The sequence below is a fragment of the Myxocyprinus asiaticus genome, chromosome 3 (assembly GCF_019703515.2).
Source record: "Myxocyprinus asiaticus isolate MX2 ecotype Aquarium Trade chromosome 3, UBuf_Myxa_2, whole genome shotgun sequence".
Classification (NCBI taxonomy): Eukaryota; Metazoa; Chordata; class Actinopteri; order Cypriniformes; family Catostomidae; genus Myxocyprinus; species Myxocyprinus asiaticus.
The window spans coordinates 64,469,771-64,489,910 of NC_059346.1; the positions used below are offsets into that span (position 1 = coordinate 64,469,771).

A 20,140-nucleotide genomic window follows, 5' to 3' on the forward strand; every position below is an offset into this window, starting at 1 on the left:
CAATATAAGTCTCACTTCAGGTTACCACCCCCAGTCTAATGGCCAGACGGAACATCTAAATCAAGAACTCACCAAATTCCTTCGCATGTACTGTCAACAGAATCAAGCCGACTGGAGCCGCTTTCTTCCCTATGCAGAATATGAGCAGAACTTGATCCTCAAACCCTCCACAAAATTAACGCCCTTTCAGTGTGTTCTGGGGTTCCAACCCCCTCTATTTCCATGGTCTGGTAAACCATCCGAGGTACCTGCTGTGAACGACTGATTTCGACGAAGTAAGGCTGTTTGGGACCAAACACATATCCATCTACAGTGTGCCATAAACAGGGGAAAAGAGCAAGATGACCACCATCGTCGTCCCAGTCCCAACTACACTCCAGGACAGGATGGTCCGAGGATGGAGAAGGAAGGTGGTGACTCGGGTCCCCACCCATGATCATGGATGGCGAGGAGGCATTTCTAGTGCGAGATCTGCTGGATTCCAGACGTCGGGGAAGCCAGATCCAATATCTGTTAGATTGGGAGGGGTACGGTCCGGAGGAGAGGTCCTGGGTCAAGGCGGATGATATCCTCGACCCCAATCTCATCGCAGAATTTCATAGGACTCACCCGGAAAAACAGGCCCCTCGACCTCGAGGAAGACCCCGACGCGTCAGGAGCGTCAGGAGCCACTCACAGGGGGGAGCTCTGTCACGAACACCGGTGAAGATTCCTCAATCGGCCACCAGAGGTCTCACTCGCCTGTTAACATTGGACTACATTTCCCAAGTGCCCACATACCTGGACTGATTACTGCACATCTGTTCCATATCACTCAGACTATTTAGCCCAGTGTGTGTGTTCACACTTTGCGATGTCTTGTTTGCACCGGCTACATTTCTGAGCATTATTATTTCCTGTGTTGTTCTGACTGTGTTTGACTCTGCCTTGGATTACCTCTGTATGAATCTTTGCTGCCTGCCTACCACTGTGTTTGCCTGGACTATTTCTATTGCTTTTTGCTGCCTGCCCCGATCCTCTGCCTGTGTTACTAATATATATATATATATATATATATATATATATATATATATATATATATCACACATACACACACACACACACACACACAAACTAATTTCAAACATTTAAGCATACGCCTTCAGATCAAAAGATTTTTAAGATCATGAGAAACATTTCAGGCAAGTGTTTCAAAACTTTTGACCGGTAGTGTGTGTGTGTAATATATATATATATATATATATAGTAACACAGGCAGAGGATCGGGGCAGGCAGCAAAAAGCAATAGAAATAGTCAACTTCCACAAAATGTATTGGTACTTTATTTCCAATAAAATAAATAAATAAAAAAGGACAAGCATTGGACCTTTGGGGGGGGGGGGGGGGGATAATATCCATTTATATAGACATATTTGAACCCCTAAACAATGAAATAATCAACTTTCCCCAGAATGTATTGACACTTTATTTTATAAATACATAAATATAAAAACGACAAGCACTGAAACTCTGGGGAAAATAAAAGGCTTTATAAAAGTATATTTGAACCCCTAAACAATGAAATAATAAACTTTCTCCTGAATTTATTGGCACTTTATTTCATTTTGTATAATAATAATAATAGTAATAAACGACAAGCATTAGACCTCTGTGGAAAATAAAAGGCTAATAGAGACTAAATTATTTATTTATATCTTTTTGTATATTAAGACAAACATTGCTCCTCAGGGAAAAATAAAAAGCTAAAGAAAATAAATTATATTATAATTCCTAAACACTGAAATAATTAACTTTCCCCAGAATTTACTAGCTATTTATGCTTGCCACTTTTCGTCCCTAACAAAGAAAGACGGCCATCGACACCCATGTCACGCACTGATCTGCCCACCTCGTAAATCATCTGTAAACTTGTCGTCTTTTCAATCCAAGACATATTTTCCATCCACGATTCATCATTGACAGACTTCATTGCACATATGTCCTAATTGAGTTGTTTTGTGTTTTTTATTTGTTTGCCAAATGTTTGCCAACCTTCAGAAGAGAGAGAGAGAGAGAGAGAGAGAGAGAGAGGATGATTTTGTAATCCATCAGGCAGCAGATGAATTGCCTTTGGGGCTATTTAATTTATTTTCACTCCACTTCTTTGAAAACTGTTGGCTCAGGATATTCAAACGTATTCATAAATCTTCCTGGATGAGCTTATGACTCCTGCAAAAACAGAGCGTGTGTGTTTGAGTATGAAAGAGAAAAGCAAAACAAGCAACACAAAGCAAGTTTCTTTCCTCTGTATGGCCTTGGATTCGTTGCAGCAGCGGGTAAACATGGTCATTGACTCTTAAAAGTCTAGTGTCTGTCTGAGAGAAAATACGCTGTGAATTAACCGATAAATTACTAGTTTTAACTACAACTGCTTAGAAATGGCCTTTCCTTGATTTGATGCTGTTTATTGGTCCAAATAAAGCATATTTATACAAATGTACAATATACTGAAGTTATTAATGTCATCAGCAGAAATAAAACATGTGAACTAGAAGTAAACAAGACTGAAAACATGTCCAGGTCATATTTCAACCATATTTCAAAAAGATTAAATTATATTTTTAGATCTATTTTTAGGCTTAAATGTCTGAATTGTTATTGTGGTTTTTCACTTCATCCGCTCAAAAGTCAGATGTGCTCCGTTATGAAGATTAAATGACCTCAGGAAATACAGATCTCTATGCTTTGTAACTCTAAGCCGTATACAAATAAACAGCTTTTAGTCTGTGATTAAAACAGTATGCCTGTTGTATTCTGTTTATTCATATACATATTCATATCTGTGGATATTTCTGATAATTGGACCCTCTATGCTGTGCAATAATTATCCGGTTCACTGACTGAATGTTTTTCCTACGAGTGTGATGAAACGTAGAGTTTGTTAGAAAAATAATGGTATAATGGACAGAATATTTAAACTGGTTGAATAAAGTACTTTTGTAAAGGCAAAATATTCTTAATTGGCCACTTTAAAATGCTTCTACCGACTCTAGGACTGATGTTTTCATCTATTTGCGTGTAAGCATATGTGCTTTGGTGTGCATGCTTTGAGAGGCTGACATTAATTATGTATAAATTATTTATATAAGTCGCTTCGGACTATAAGGACTTATATTCAGGAAAATACAGGCAGTCATAGAAATCTTGTATATCTGGGAGTGCTATGAAAAGGGGTTTATAATTTATAAGACTATATACTGTATTTTCACTTACATTCATCTCCACAATATCCTTGGGATAATCACGGATGTGGCTCTTCAGGTTTGAATTGTTCCCTGCCTGAGCCAACACTTTTTCTACAAAGTTTACTGATTGGCTAACCATCACTGATGGGTCTTATTCCCAAGCACCGGACTTCAGCCGCTTGGTGGTAACAGGATCCTGACACATATGTTCTACGTCTCTGTGTAAGTGCACGGCTTTGGTTGTTTTTCTGGCCATGTGCTCTTCTGTCTAGTCCGTGTTTTATGTTCAGAGCATGGTGTCTGGATCCTGACTCTTCAGTCTGGTTCTGTTATGTTATCCTGTGTGTCAGTTCCTGTCCTGCCCTGTGTGTCAGTTCCAGCCTGGAGCATCAAACCCAGTCTGTCCTGTAGTGTTCTGCCCTGGACTTTCGAGTTTTCCCTTTGGCGTTGTTCGTTTGGTTTGTTTATTTTTTTTATTTAAATAAAGACCATCATCTCACTTTACGAGTCCTAGCCCTCTCTAAATTCTGTGATTTTGTTTACCACATTTTCCATCATGGTGAGCCCAAACATCCACTCCAGGAAGAGCTCCCGCATGTGGGCTTTCCCACCCTTGGTTAGCCAGATATCCAGTCCTCCGATGACCCGTTCTAAGAGACGTATAAGGAGGAGGAAGAACGGACCTGGCTCATTCTTCAGCATTACTGCCCACCAGGAGGTGGCGGTTGAGCCCGCTACTGCCCACCAGGAGGCGGCGGCCGTTCAAAGTGCCGTCCGCCATGTGGTGGTGGCCGTTCCCACTGCCGTCCGCCATGAGGCGGCGGTCGAGCCCGCTGCCGCCCGCCAGGAGGTGGCGGCTGTTTCCACTGCTGTGCTTCTAACCATCTGGAATAGGAGGAGGAGGAAAAGGGCTCCTGCTCCCCTGCCGCTGCCAGTGTCCTCAGTCACGGAAGCCATTACCCTGCCGCTGCCAGCGTCATCGGCCACAGAGGCCGTTCCCCTGCCGCTGCCAGTGTCCTCGGCCATGGAGGTCATTCCCCTGCCGCTGCCTCCACTGCTGTCTGTTGAAGTCAGTATGCCAGTTGAGCTTACCATCTCTTACCTTGCTACTGCCCTCCTCTGTGTCTGGGCAGCGGTAGTTATTGAACTCTCTCCTGTGGCTGCCGCTGACCCCAAACTCTCCCCTGCAGCTGCCGCTGACCCCAAACTCTCCCCTGTGGATGCTGTCAATTCTGATCTCTCCCCTGTGGCTGCCGTCAACACTGAACCTTCCCAGTGGCTGTTCCTGACCTCTCCCCAGTGGCCATTACCCTGACTGCCCTGCTCAGTGTGTCTGTTGCCCAGTCCGGACCCTTGCCAGCGGCTGCTGTCCAGTGTGGTCCCTCGTCAGTGGTTGTCACCCAGTCCCTATCCTGAGCCCCTGCCAGACCTCATCCCTGACCTGAGGCTGCCTGACATCATCCCTGACCTGAGGCTGCCCCCCCCGCCCGAGGCTGCCATATGACACTCCTGCCCCAAGGCTGCCTGATCTCGTCCCTGCTCGGTTCCACCGGACTCTGCCCCCTTCCTTGGGCTTCTCCTTGATTCCTCCCCCTACCTGAACCCTCTTTCCTCCATCTCACTTTACGAGTCCTCGCCCTCTCTGCATCTGAACCTTGACAGGTAAAGGAAAATAAAATTTCAGGCTTTGACATTTCTGTCTCTGCCATGCAGTTCACGCGTGTGGCTTTTCAAAATGAAGTAATGGTTTAGTGAAACAGGAGGTTGTAGAAAGTTTGACATTTATTTGATCAAGTTTATACGATGCTGTTTATATGTAGCCAATTCTCTCTTAATTTAACTGATATTTACAATGGAAACTTTATTCCTTTATTTGGATTTTAAACAAAAAACATCTAAGTAATACAGTGAATTATAAATGTCAACGGTTTGATAGCCATCTTTTTTTTTTAAACCGTGGTATACTGTGAAACCGTGATACCTCTATATCCTTAATTGTGATGGAATGTGATAGAGAATTTTTTTTTCTAGTACTTTCTGCCACATAGTGGAATAAAATTTGAGAGGGAACAGAACCAGAATTACATGTTTACAAAGTTAGTAAAAAAAATGTGTTTAAAAAAAAATAACGAACATATACAATTTCATTTATGAATAATTGGAGTCTCTCTTTTTTTTAATTGGGAGGTTGTCTGACAGATTAGACCAATTATTTGCAATTAGTCCACAGTATGTGTGAATGATGAGCTTTTAAATTTGAGTGTGAAAAATTGTGGGCAGCAGCCTAAAAATGCACCAGAGTTTGTGCCAACTTGCTATGATCGTTGGGGGCCATAAACAGCAGTAAGACTAATGTTAGACTAATATAACTTGTTGGAAGAATAGTTACATTGTGTTTGCAGCACTGTATTAATATTCTTCAAACATTCTGGTTGGGGTTTGTTCTAAACTATTATTTCTGCAACTAATTCAGCCTGAACCTTGTGATTGGTCTTATTTTGCTTGCATATATTAAACCCCTGCAGAGCATTTTATTTACACATAACCAAAACCTACAACCTAAACTTCCTCCAACTTTAACACTATTTCTATTTCTGCCTTACAAGCGCTAATATTTCCTTCAAGAAATGCAATTATTATTACACTATTTATTGAAAAATTAGTGTCTTTTATCATATTGATATTGCCGCCATTTCATGAAAGCAATAAGACACTTGAGGCTTTGCGCTGCAGTGATTTTACAATGGTTAAGGGATGTTCTTAGGCACAATGCGAAGTAATGCGTGACCTCTCTTGGCTTATTGCTTTAATCAAATCTGATTAAACAAATCTGATATATATATATATATATGTAATATCACCAGTTCAAATGCTGCACACACTCTGCATCTCCATAGCAACGGGATGCAACAGTGTCAGCCTCTGTCATTCAGTCACTCTCTGCAATTTAACTCCATCCTGTGACCTCAGCACACGATAGAGCACTGATCCGCCTGCAGATCTGGACTGGGTCTCCCACGGTGGCCTCACAGAGATAACACTATATTGTCATTCTGCACTGGTCTGCACCTCATTTTCTTAAGGGCAGGAATGATCTCGCTGACCTCATATCCTGCCCAGCCCCCCAGCCTCTCTGTGCACTGAACAGACTGAATGAACGGTCCTTTCCTTGGGCCACACTGTTATCACTGAGTGAAGGATGCAGGAATTGCACGTACACCGGCCACATTTCGAGTCGAGTGAGAAAATCATGAGGTGGGAAAACATGGCGAGCTGCCTTGACATGAAAATATGGACTTTGTTAGATTGTTGAATCAATATGTCATGCTTTTCAGGAGGAAAATTAGCGTTCTCAGCAAGACGTTGGTAAACATGTTTGTGGTATTCAGTATTTTTTATTTTTTTTTGTACTGGTTTAGATGCTGGTGCACTACAGTTATACGACAAATGTTTTCTCTATCTGGTCTAATAGAATCAGGATACCATGCATATATTTTTGCACAATGATTTTTATGTGGCTCATTGTACGTACAGTAACGTGGCAGTTTCCTGATGAAATGAAAACTAGATACAACAACAATGACTTTTATTTCCTTTCACACATATCACGAGTAAAACAGAAGATTAACAGTTCATAAAATCTTTAGCCCAAAGTGTACTTCGATCTTGACGCGAAGTATCCTTCATTTGACTTTGTGCGCATGCATGCTACGACTGCTATGAGAGGCTGGACTATTCATCTTCAAGAGTTTAGACACATAAATATGTCTTTATATTCCTTCATACTCAAGTTATACAGATGCAGGTATCTCCTGACCTACTCACACACAAGCTCTTGACATGCACATCCACTGTTGTTGTTTCTACAATCGTCTCCTGTTGTTTAGCGGCTTCTTCTAGTGCTTCTTCATGTCAGCAACAGCTCGACTGTGAGTGTTGCCACCATGTGGACACACTACTTAGTGCAAATAATTTCAGGTGCATGCGCATACTTTTTGCTCTGTTCCTCACACCATGCTATCTTATTACATCTCAAAACTTTTAATACACGCCTGACTTTAAACTTTATATTTTAATGTTTGCATTACAACCAACCACATTTACAAGCTTGTTCAAACTTAATTATATTGTATGATAGCTCAACTGATAGAGCGTTGCACTTGCAGTGCAAAGGACCGAAAGTCCTCAAGAGCAAGCGCACCACAAAATGATAAAAAAGCTTTAACGTTTTGGTACCTATTCACTTGCCTTATAACAGCCAACTTGGGCTTGCCAATTTATTTTATTTAACAATTAATTAGAACTTACGTTTTGGCACCATTTAATTATTATATATTTTTTTTTAAATCAAGGAATCAAGGTTTCGGATAAAAATATTAGCAAACGCTATATTTAGGTTGTCAATCCCACCAATGGTTGAATAAGGAAACAATTTTTTTTAATAGCAACTGGCTTGATGCGTTACGTGACAGTTACGGACGTTTCATATTAAATCATATGGATGGACTCTTAATCAGCGGAGGATTTACGATTTCTGAGGCCCCAAGCAACCAACCAAGCTGGGGCCCCATTTTGAAAACTTTTGCTTAAAAATTTATGTAATTATTATAATAATATAATATTATTTTAAATTCATCCTATCAACCATTGTAGCCAAGTACATTCAAAATGTTTAATGAAATAAAAATCTAGTTAAAGATAATTAATGCATGTTTTCCAGTTTTTCCACAATATAGTAATAAGAAAAGCAATATTTACCTACATAAATGTATGCAAAACAATTTTTTTGAACAGGGTGTGCAAAACCTACTACTTCACCCAGTAACAAAATGTATTTATTAATTTTATAACCCAACAATTATTTATTGTTGTCCAGTTTGCCATTATAATATGATACAGTATTTTTATTACTTTGTGGATTTGTTGTATACAATAGTAATATATTCCTGTCTTATTTACTTTCACCTTGAGCTTATATTCTGATGTTGAGGGTGTATTTTATGTAAGCATTGTATGCAACATTCGTAACTAACAATAAACATACAAGGCACGGCGGCCCCTCAGCACACTAGAGCAGAAGGGAAAAAAACATTGCCGTTTATCAAGCGCTGAAATTTGCTTGTTGAAGAACAGTCTGGAATAATGTTAAACATTGTAACTGTCACCTCTTTGCAACCTGAAAAAAAACTATCTAGACACAGTTCAATGACTGAAACAGAACGCAGGTGTCTCGACATGCATTTTTGAAACCTGAAGCTTGACACAGTGTCTAAAAATGTGCCAGTCCTCCGTGAGACACTGAAGAAACAGCGAGACGCGTGCAGCAGGTATGGACGTTCACCCAGCGTGTTTACATAGAAAACAATGGTGAAACAGAGCAGACGCAGGCAAAATTACGTTCTGTGTAAACAGCCCCTAACTCATCCGTTCGCGCGTATCTGTGAGTGAGAGCACGTGCGTGAAACAAGTTCGGACGGCCTACATATTTTTTCATAAATTACAAACCCGAACCCTACTTAAACTCACCTGTCCCGACCCCAGCGGCTTCTAATGTGAAGCGCTCTAAGAGCGCTGACAACAGCGTATTCACGCGTATAACCAGAACAACATGCCACCCCTCAAGCATTTTTTGTGGAGCTTTCCTATCGGGGCGGGGGGCCCCCCAATGTCCGGGGCCCCATGCAATTGCGTGGTTTGTGTGGTGGTTAAAACTGCTACTAATCTTAATGGGAGAATCAAACATCCATTTTGATTTCATATTGCTGCACTGCTCAGCGTGTGCCACACATACCCACTAGAGGGTGCCATGCACTCACACAGCACTGACTGAAGTGGTGAATGCAGATGTCAGATTTTAAAACACAGATATTTAACATTTCGTAACCTGTGCAAGGCCATATTGCGATTTAAATCTTAAATCAATCAATCGTGCAGCCTAAATGGATACCATAATGGTGTCTCCAGGTATACTTTCTATAGCTTGGTATTATTTAAAATTTCACAACTTAGTCCCGCTGTCCCCATATGAGGATATACATTTTTAGGAAAACTATTTGCTCTAACTTTTTTATTTTTTTTATTTTTTTAATTTGTTTGCATGTTTATTAGGGGCTACTAGTTACAAATCAAAAAGGGAAATGAAAAATGCACACAGACAGCAGTCACGCTCGGGTCTTAGGAGAATAAATACGATTTTAATTTATTTGACATTTACACTATTTTGACAACTTGCTGTGTGGTGCACTTTTTTTTTTTTTTTTTTTTTTTTTTTGGCATTTTTCTTGAACATCTATGTTTTCTAAATGAACAGAACTTTGATTTACCTAACAAGGTTGCCTTGCATTCTAATAAAGAACATGTTATTGGAATCATGCTAAAGTTACTTTTTAGTTGAGCACATTTAAAAGCTGAAAAATCGACATAAATCATTCTTAAAGTTGCATTCAGTAACTTTTGTCTTTGTGTCATCTTGGACTTACACTGACACCTAGTGGCTTGGATGCAGCATCATTTAAAATCAATAGTTTTCAGTTTTAGATGCCTTTGTAGAAATGTAGTATTCACAGTCAGCCATGATTACTTTAATCAATGAGTGAAAGTGTCAAATAACAGGACGGTTACTGAGATTAAGCCAGTAGTATACGGCTGGTCATGTGATTCTAACATGGCAGCCCCCATGTGCGGACCCTCTCCATGTAGAATAAAACAGCTTTTATAAGGTTTCTGAAATTAGTCTTCATTTTAACGTCAGTGCTCATGATTTCCTACATATATTTTTAAAATTACAATTCATGTCTTTAGGAGTTAGACTATTTTTTTTTTTTTTAATGAGGACAAAATTGTGTGCACCTTTAAGTTTTTTCTTTGCCATATCACCCAGCCCTACAGCCAACAACTGTACAAGTTGAACCTGAACTCATTTTGAATCCAACTAACACTTCAAGTTCTCCGTCAGGAATGCTCATATCAGTAGTTTCTTTTGGAAACCGCAACCAGAAAACAGTCCAGCGGCAATTAGAATCATTATGCCACTGCCCAGTGGTTAGTGAGAAAACGATGGATAGAATTAATCTGGGTTGCGGTCTCAGGTGTGTGTACAGTACATTACTTAGAACGATTTTGTTTTTAAAATTACATCACCAAAGTGTGGACCACAAATGTGGATTGCTGGACAATCCATAAAACATTCGGTACTGCGCTGTGAAAAAAAGGCTTTAATGTTGTTATTGCTCAAACTTGACTTGATGTGAGGTAAATTCCGATGAAGCGAGTGCAAATAGTTTTTTTATATTATACTGCCACAGCACAAGTTTCGAGACCAGGACATGGTCTGTTCAACCTTTGACATGATTAGTAATAAAATGAAGAGTTACTGTGAGAGTCTGGGCTGAAGGTCAGGGTGTTCTCATCGTTCCAGGGCACAATTACAATCTCATCTGGCCGAGACGGCACTTCAGGGGCACAATGAGGCAGCAAAGCAGAACACGGTTATTTCATCACTGAAATATTTGCTCTACACAAATCTAACAATCATTTCCAAATAAGAAAATAAAAGAGCCCGCAGGAGCAGCAGAGAGGCTGATTAGCCCTCGCCTGTGATGCCGTCACAATAGCGACATAGATTTTATTGCGTTTAGAAATATAACAGCATGTCATTATCACGCTCCGCCAGATATCCCGAGGCAAAGTCACTCGACTCAAGTCTTTCTCTGAACGCGAACAAGACCAAAGGGACCAAAAAATAGCAAATGGCCTACACTGTAAAACATCCGTAAGCTCTGTGAACAATTAAAGCTGAAGTGTGTCATTTTTTTATGTTTTATTCTTCATCTGCACCTTATTTACAGTTTTTTTTGGCTTGATGTTTGTCTCATTTTTATTCTCTTGTCCTTCGATATTTCCATCAGCTTTACTACCTGCCCCAGTGTGCACTGCACTGACACAACTGCCAGAAAATTGTATTAATGGCAACAACAATGCCTTTCAAAGTGACCTCTCCTCATTCATTAAGGCACGCAGGCGGACGAGTCCACTAGCTAATGTGAGGCGACAGATGCCACACTTGTCCTGTGATCGTGGCGATCTCTCCCATGGCAGTGTGTTAAATCTCAGTACCTGTCAATCACACGCCAATTGCCACTCGACATGAGAGATACAGGTCTGTTCTCACATTCAGTACATCAAACATGAAATGTCATGCCTGTTTATTAAATGCCAGCCACTTTAGTCATTGGCAGCTTTCTTGTGTATTTGTTGTCTGCTCTTTGGATCAAGTCTTGACATGTACAAAAGGGCGTTACTGCCACAATGGCATTTTTAATTACATGTTAAACAACAAATAACTGCCCGTCTGGAGAATAAATCTGTAAAATGGCTCGTTATGATTTAGCTTTCGGATAGTGCCAGGTTGGATTGAATTGGCCATGCCCCACAGGATGTTCAGTTGGAAATGACTGAAAAGCAATTCAAAGAAATTCAACACAGTCACACAACAGAGGAATTTCATTAGTCTAACACAAGTTGTATGACAAAACAGAAATCATTACATCATTAACTTGGACCAGTTCTGCCTATTTATTTTTTTCTTCAACTGACTAGACATATTTCTCTAAATTAGGTTCAGTATTGTCAAAATAATTAACACAGATCAAATCAGATTTAAATTTTGACAAAAAAAATAAAATAAAATAATAATAATAATTTAAACTATCAATTTTGACATACAGCAACACAAATTGTCCACTACATTTTTTTAAACTTAATCTAATTTATATATAAATAAAATATATAACATAATATATATAAAAATATTTTAAAAATTCAGATAATTGAAACTATAATATATAGGGCAATTATATATATATATATATATATATATACATATATATATATATATATATATATATATATTACTTTTTACTTAAAAGTAGCTGAAACATTGAAAATCATGTCTCAAAACGAGAAGCATTCTGTTGTCCGTCATCCAGCTGTCCTGTGTCATGTTTGACCGGCTCTTATTCTATAGCTGTGAGGCTTGTTGAGGCACGCTGACTGTCCACTGCTGATGTGGCTCTTGAAAACATATACTTTTATTCTGAAATATACAAACAGGTCAGGAAGCATGGTTGATTGCATTTGCAATCATGCAAACTTTTTTTTTTTTTTATGTTATTTTTTATTTAATAAATTGCACTACATTAACATGCTACATTGACAGCCCTAATGATAAATACACATTTCAATACGTAGAATTTCCATCATTAATTAATAATATCATCTAATGCTTCTGCAAATATGTTGTGAGTATGCTAACCTGTTTATGGGTAATTCATACTGAAAATTGAAACATATAAATGTATATAAATATCTTTGAATTGTTTTATCCATTTTTATTTCACTTCCTTAAAGCTGAAGTAATTTTTACACCACCAGCACCGACAAACAGATACTCCATCCGTCTACCATAGGATGAACCAAAATATAGTCAAAACAATACACTCAACTTAACCTTCCATTTCTAGTGTGATGAATGAACAGGAAGTATTAGCAGCCAAAAAAATTAGCATCTCTTTCTTGTCTCGTTATTTAATCAGACTGCCAAAGTTTACACACACACACACACACACACACACATATATATTATTATTATTATTATTATTATTATTCAAATTGGATTATAACCATATTTATCTCTGAGATGATAACTGGATGCCACTCGCTGAATTAAACACGCACCTTGATGAGGTCATGTGAAAATATAACATACTTTGATTATCTTCATTATCTTCTATAATCACAGTGTTCAGTATACAGTGCATACTGTATAGTAAGTAGTAAGCTAGTATTCTGTACCAAACATAACCGAAGTGTCAAACAGCTGAGGATAATTCTGAAACACATCACATGAAATCAACAATGACTCACAATGAACAATGAATTTCCTGCGTGTAAAAGTTTGTGGATGAAGAGAAAGTGCAGCAGCATATTGCTCATAATAGTGTCCTCATAAACGCTTCATAATCATTTTCCACAGATGTTCTCTCACTAACTCGCTGTTTTTGTCTCTGGTGAAAAAACAAAAAAGAAATCTGAGAACTGAAAATAAAAACTTGAACACCTTGCATTTTCATTCTGACCTTCTAGAACTGTGAACTAAAGCACAATAACAAAAAAGTTGTGTGTGAAGTATACTTTTCGTTTTTGTTTTTAATTTTCTGAAGAAAATCTAAGTGTAAAACTGGCCTCCATGATGATAGTGTTCTGAAAGTGTTAAGTGTGACCTCTTAGTAAAGAAACAGCACACCTCTCCTAAACAAATTACATAATTTGAGGTATCATTCATGTCTGTAGCACAAACGCAGCAGCACAAATTTCAAAGTAAACGTTTAATACTTTGGGTTAGAAGAGTGTTCAGATCAGTAGAAGCCCCCAGATCATCACCCCCAGATCATCACCAACACTCCACCTGGTCGTCTAATGGTTAGACGGAGACCTGGAGACGCCTTCAAACCACAGTGTCTCGAACCCATTGTGAAATTTGGTGGAGGATCGGTGATGATCTGGGGGTGCTTCAGCAAGGCTGGAATTGGGCAGATGTGTCTTTGTGAAGGATGCATGAATCAAGCCACGTGCAAGGTTATCTAGAAGAAAACTTGCTTCCTTCTGCTCTGACAATATTCCCCAACTCTGAGGATTGGTTTTTCCAGCAGGACAATGCTCCATGCCACACAGCCAGGTCAATCAAGGTGTGGATGGAGGACCACCGGATCAAGAACCTGTCATGGCCAGCCCAATCTCCAGACCTGAACCCCATTGAAAACCTCTGGAATGTGATCAAGAGGAAGATGGATGGCCACAAGCCATCAAACAAAGCCGAGCTGCTTGAATTTTTGTGCCAGGAGTGGCATAAAGTCACCCAACAGCAATGTGAAAGACTGGTAGAGAGCATGCCAAGACCCATGAAAACTGTGATTGAAAATCAGGGTTATTCCACCAAATATTAATTTCTGAACATATTTGGATATGGGAGAAATGTTGTAGTACTTTAAAGAATAAAACAAAAATGTTAATTTTACTCAAACACATACCTATAAATAGTAAATCCAGAGAAACTGATCATTTTGCAGTGGTCTCTTAATTTTTTTCCAGAGCAATATATATGTATATACAGTATATATTTCTCTGGTTGAAAAATTAATTAATTACATTTGGCAGATGCTTTTATCCAAAGTGACTTACAGTGCACTTATTACAGGGACAATCCCTCTGGAGCAACCTGGAGTTAAGTGCCTTGCTCAAGGACACAATGGTGGTGGCTGTGGGATTGAACCAACAACCTTCTGCTTACCAATTCAGTGCTTTAGTCCACTACACCACCACCACTCCACATTAATTAATTAATTTGAAAAGTACTAATCATTTAGAAGTCAACATTGAAAATATTAATATTGAAAATATTAATCAAAAGCATGGATGTTGTCAGCTTTGGATTAGTCGGATCTAATAAAGTTTGATGTCTAACTAGTTGCAAGTATCTTGTGTCTAATTGCATGAGGCGTGATTCATGCTTTCCTTGAATTCTCCTAATAGTCTAATTTTAGCTACAGTAGACTGAGTGCCCTTCTGTCTTATTTATGTATGTTTCCCCTTTGGTTAGCTCACATTTTTTTGTCCTAATGAGAAATATGAATGCTTGCTATAAGTATCACTAACACATTTGCCGGTATGTAATGAAAGCGTCCCGGGCCACAAGCAGCCGACTTTATCCATCTTTTATCTGGCCGTGTGATTTTGAAAATTCTCTCTGATAGCATTCTCTAGGTAACTGCCTTTGATGTTGAATGTCATTATGCTGCATAAAACATCCCATCATGAGCGCAGGATGACAGCACGTCTCGTCACTGCAGATCGCTCTTCATCGCAATAATCCAGTAGATAAAAGTCACACACTGCTGCTGCTGCTGTGCTATCAGGTTGTTGTCTTTGAGATGTTTGGACAAAATGAACTTGATGGATTCTGAAAGTTCTTCACAGAGATGAAAATGACCATATCTCCATCAAATCATCCGCGACATATTTTTCCATGAGCTAGTCTTACACTGGACTTTTGATTATTAGCATAAATTCTGGTTCACTTTAGTCTTGAAACACCAGAGTCTGTTCACCGACCATTAGATGCATATTGCCAGGGGCGTAGAAATGGGGGTGGGGGGGCAGTTCCAATGTGATTGGCTGGACTTATGCACCACGATATGTCTGCATGTTCATCATATTGGAAATGTCAGGATGACCTTGTAAACAGTACTGACTACAGAAAGTAACTGACAGATACGTCTGCTACAGACAAGAATAGTCTTTTCAAAGTCAAACAATTCTAAAGGTCATAATAAAACAGTACTTGATGTAACTGAAAATGCAAACAAATTGTTGTATTTTTAAGGTTGAATCGAATCAATTAACTGTTTTGAACCAGAAAAGAACTGAACTTGAAGTATCTCTATTGCCGGTTTTGCTTCTGAAGTTCAACCGAGAGACACTTTTAAACATGTCTGTCTCGTCAGATCCAGTGACTTTGAAAAGACACTCTCATAGTCACGAGTTGCATGACAAAGAAATATTGTGTAACTAGTCCGATGATACGCTCTTTAAGAAACTTAACAGCCAAATAAGAAGCGCATTAAAACCACTGTGATATTCACAATGTTGCCTAATTTATTATATTGCCAGCAAAATGATCATGCCTAAACCGTGAATTATTTGATATATATCACCCAGCCATAGCTGTAACCTCTAGTATTATCAGCCAGACAAAGTGTCACAAATTTATTTTCCCAAAATGCGACTCATCACAGCTGTGTGACCATGTTTTTCTTTTCAAAAGCATGTCAATATAACGGATGTGCCAACGGCAACTTCTACAAAAATATATTTTAGAGACAAGAATTATAACTACATAATGATCTTTTCATATGCTAATGGTAAAAGGAAAGAAAAAACTTTCAATCCACATTTCTGCACTTGTTTTTGGGTGTTTAATTTGACATAGAGCAGCTGGATTCATGATAAATTCAGTGCAAATGCTCCCTTTTTTTTTTTTACAGTGATATATATATTCATTATTGTGCCACTTACTATTCTCTGTTGTGTTTGTGGGTCTTTGCACACCTTAAAGGAATAGTTTTCCCAGAAAATGTAATTCTGACATCACTTAATCACACACTTATGACCCCTTATTGTTTTCTTTACTCCATGAAACAAAAGGAGATTTAAGGCAGAATGTCTGAGCTTCTGTTAACAATGAAAATTGATGGTGATTTTTACTACCAAGCTGCAGTGTAAGGACAAAAAAGCACCATAAAAGTATCATGAAAGTAGTCCATACCACTCTATATTACAAGTCTTCTGAAGCAATACAATTTTTTTTTGAGTGAACTATTCATTTACCAGCTGATTTTGTAAGTGTAGGTTTAGTGCTGTTGCATGTAATAAAGGAGGTAAAACAGCAGTAAAATGCAGTGATGTAACATACCTTGCAGATGGAGTTTGCTCTCTGGGCTCTGGAGCAGAACTGAACTGACCGAGTCCAGATTATCATATGTACTGCAGCCGAGCGGACCAGTCCGAGTCTCCGTCACCTGAACAGAAAACGTTTTTAAATTATTTTTTAAGTGATTTCTAAAACAATAAACTAGACTCAAGGAGAAATTCACAGCAGCAGCAGGACGTCATTTATTAATTAGCAGCATAATAGTCTCACTGACCATGTGATGAATATTACACACAAAACTGGCAAGAGCTGCTGAACTCGACAGTGACAATGTGATTGGATAGAACTAGTCGCTGGATTTGCCAAATTCACAACCGCGGGAAGTATAGATGCTGGGGTTTTGTTGCATTCTGCCCTGTAAACTGGTGTCAAAATCAGGCGCAGCTCATCTACATGGACAGGTAGGGCAGAACCCCGCCTAAATATTCATCCACATGAAAACATAGATACATAGATTGAATTCTGTAGTTCACAATTTAATGTAATCCTGTATTAAGGATAGTGTAAACACGTGTGGCTCGCTGTCCTGGGTGAAGGGCTCGAGGCTCGAGACTTGACCAGAGCTCGAATACTCTCCTGGCTTGGAATGACGGATGGGCTTGTACGGCGAACGGTGCGAGTCTCCGTGGGAAGAGACTCAGCGGCCGCTCGAGCAAGCAAGCCCAACCAGCATTCGAACTTGAAGGGCGCTCACAGCATTCGGCGGGGGAGTCGACCCGGCTGCGAATGGGAGAGCCCACGATACAAATAAACCTGAATAGCTCCCACTGCGTTCGGCCAGGAGATCCCACTGCTGATCGAAAGGGAGAGACCTTGAATTGATTGTGTTGGGGGGTCTGCAACACCCTATAGGGGCCTCCCCCATGATTTGGCAGGATCGGCTTGAGCAGAGGCGTGAATCCTAGCCTCTCGAAACTGACATGGCTCCCCCTCCAGATGCAATGGAGGGGCCCTCACAGCGTTCTAACAGGGGAGACCTCCTTACACTTTGAATGGGGAGCCCATGATACAAATAAACGTGAGTTAGCTTGCATGCTTTTGAATGGGATTTGAGGTGTTTTAGGAACCAGAATCAGGAAACTGCTTGGTTTTTATCATCTACGAAGAGTGGATCGAGAGGGTTTTATGGATTGTGAACCTCTGTAATGGAGGTAAAGTGCTAGTGATTGAAAGGGCTGGATGGGAGTGGGCAGGTTGAAAATTAAAATTGGATGCCCTCTTCTGGTATGATCTGTTTTACTCTGATAAGGAATCGTATTGTCTCGTGGTCTATGGTATGGAGGTCCGAAATGGTGGCATGGATTCTTTGATCAAATTTTGCTGTGGTAGTGAATTCTGAACATTGAAGGAAGTCGAAGAAGGTGAGAATGAATGTTGCGTCTAGTGTTTTTGAGGTGTTTGGAGATATGTAGCCCTGGGGGAGGGTATGTAGACGTATGAGCAGGTCGATGGTGAGGGGTAGCCTAGTATCAGTTATGGTGGTTTGGGATTTGTGGATACCCTTGATGAGAAGTGAGATCTGGGGATGGTTTATTGAGGAGTTTCTGCCGAAAATTAGTTTATAGAAGAAATGCATGCCACTTAGGTACCCCTTGATGGTTCCTGGGTGGAGATTTTTGGATTGGTTGAAATGTGAGGCGAAGGAGGGTATGGAGAGGAGAGAAAAATCGGGAAATGACAGGTTGTAGGTTTTATGGAAATTCTGGGCTGGCTGAAAAATAATTCTGGAACGGATTTGCTTGCTGAGGCAGCCTCACGCAAGGAACGGCTCCAAGGTAGGGGAGAATAAGATGGTAGGAAGAAATGGGGTAAAGTGAGGAGGGAATGGGTCTGGGGCGGAGTTCGCCGGCAGAGGCAGCCTCATGTGGGAATCCGCTCCAGTGGCCCAGGGATAGGAAGAAGTAGGGGGGAGGATGTTACCATGAGGAATGGATTGTGTTGGAAAAACAGAGGCATTTGGAATGGTTGTCGATGGAGAACGAGGGAAACGGCCCGTTTGAACGGTGGGAATTTCAGAGGAAGGATGGTGGGCTTGCTGCATGTAGGGAGATGGAATTGTTGAGAGATCTGTTATTGAGTGAAGAATTGTTGTGGTAGCTTGGAGAGGAAGAGAAGGGGGCGGAGGGGCCATGGATGCTTAGACACAAGGCTTGAAAGACATGCCGTGGTTGTGGCCTGTGAATGGCGCATTGTGCTGTTTGCAGTGTAGTAGGAGTTTGTCGCATGGCCCAAAGACACCACAGCTGTGGCGCTTGGACAGTGTGCGCTTGGACAGTGCATTGCACTGTTTGCATTGTAGTGGGAGTTTGTTTAAAGGCCCGAAAGACACCACAGTTTCGGCACCTGGATGGCATGTTTGGGCTGCTTAGGGATGAACGTCAGGAACATATGTGAAGCAATGTGAAACATGCTTGCGTGTGTGTACATTCAACGTCATTTAAGGTTGGTTTATCGTGAAATTAGAAGGCACCTGAAACAATGTATCCAGATAAATACCTTAGTCAGATGTTAATTTAATTTAAACATATGGTTTGGTGCTTTGTAGATTGTTTTCTGATGTGAGGCGAGTAATTTCATAACTCTGTATAATTGGCACGGGGTGACTCATCTTGTGTGAAATCATTTGGAGTTTGTGCCTGGGAGTTGGATTTAAAAGATACTATATGGGCGCCATTTGCAGTAGTGAGATGAATAAAATGTCTTGTTTATATTGATGACCTGTAATAAATTCTACAGAAAAACTGAAATATTGTGAGTATGAAGCAAAGTGCAAAGCCTAATCATCCAGCGTTGATTTAAACCCATTATTTTTAAACTTGGGTGGAACGTAAGATTAAAAGCATTTAACAATCTATCAAAGTCATGCCATAATTAGGTTCTATGGTCGAACTTGTTAAGGGTTTATAAGCCAATGATTCGAGCAAAAGTAGAGATTTGTATGTAAGAATAAATATAAGTGGTTGAGTGGTTTGATGAGTGGTTTACCTGCGTGAAGGTAGGCGTAATCTAGGGTGGGAGGATAGTCATGTTATTGTGTAAAGATGAGTAGAAGTTTGTCGAATTGCTTGCTTCATGGTTATCAGGCTGAATTATGAGCAGTCGCAGAGAGCTGTTTCACATGCATACAGCGACAAAGCAGCCAGTTTGCGGAAGCGGCTTCACACCATAATATGCTTCGGCGAATCGAGATTAGGAAGAAAGAAAGAGTAAAAATAACACTTAAAGTGGTAGCCGTCAATGCTGTAAAACGAATGCGCTGCTGCGGCATCTTCTGTTGAAAAATGGGATTATTTTGATGGAAGACCTGTTCTGATGAAGGCGAATGCTTTACAGTGAAGTTGCATCCGATGATCCGAGTCACTTGCATGGG

At 39.9% G+C, this 20,140-nt stretch overlaps 1 protein-coding gene across 1 annotated transcript in view; it reads right to left on the reverse strand.

The window, feature by feature from the left end:
* Positions 1–20,140, reverse strand: part of LOC127426084 (BMP/retinoic acid-inducible neural-specific protein 1) — a 254,315-nt gene that overhangs the window by 45,953 nt on the left and 188,222 nt on the right. The window contains exon 5 of the mRNA XM_051672601.1: positions 16,753–16,858. Within this exon, the coding sequence (XP_051528561.1) occupies positions 16,753–16,858 (106 nt within the window). The remainder of the gene's footprint in view (positions 1–16,752; positions 16,859–20,140) is intronic.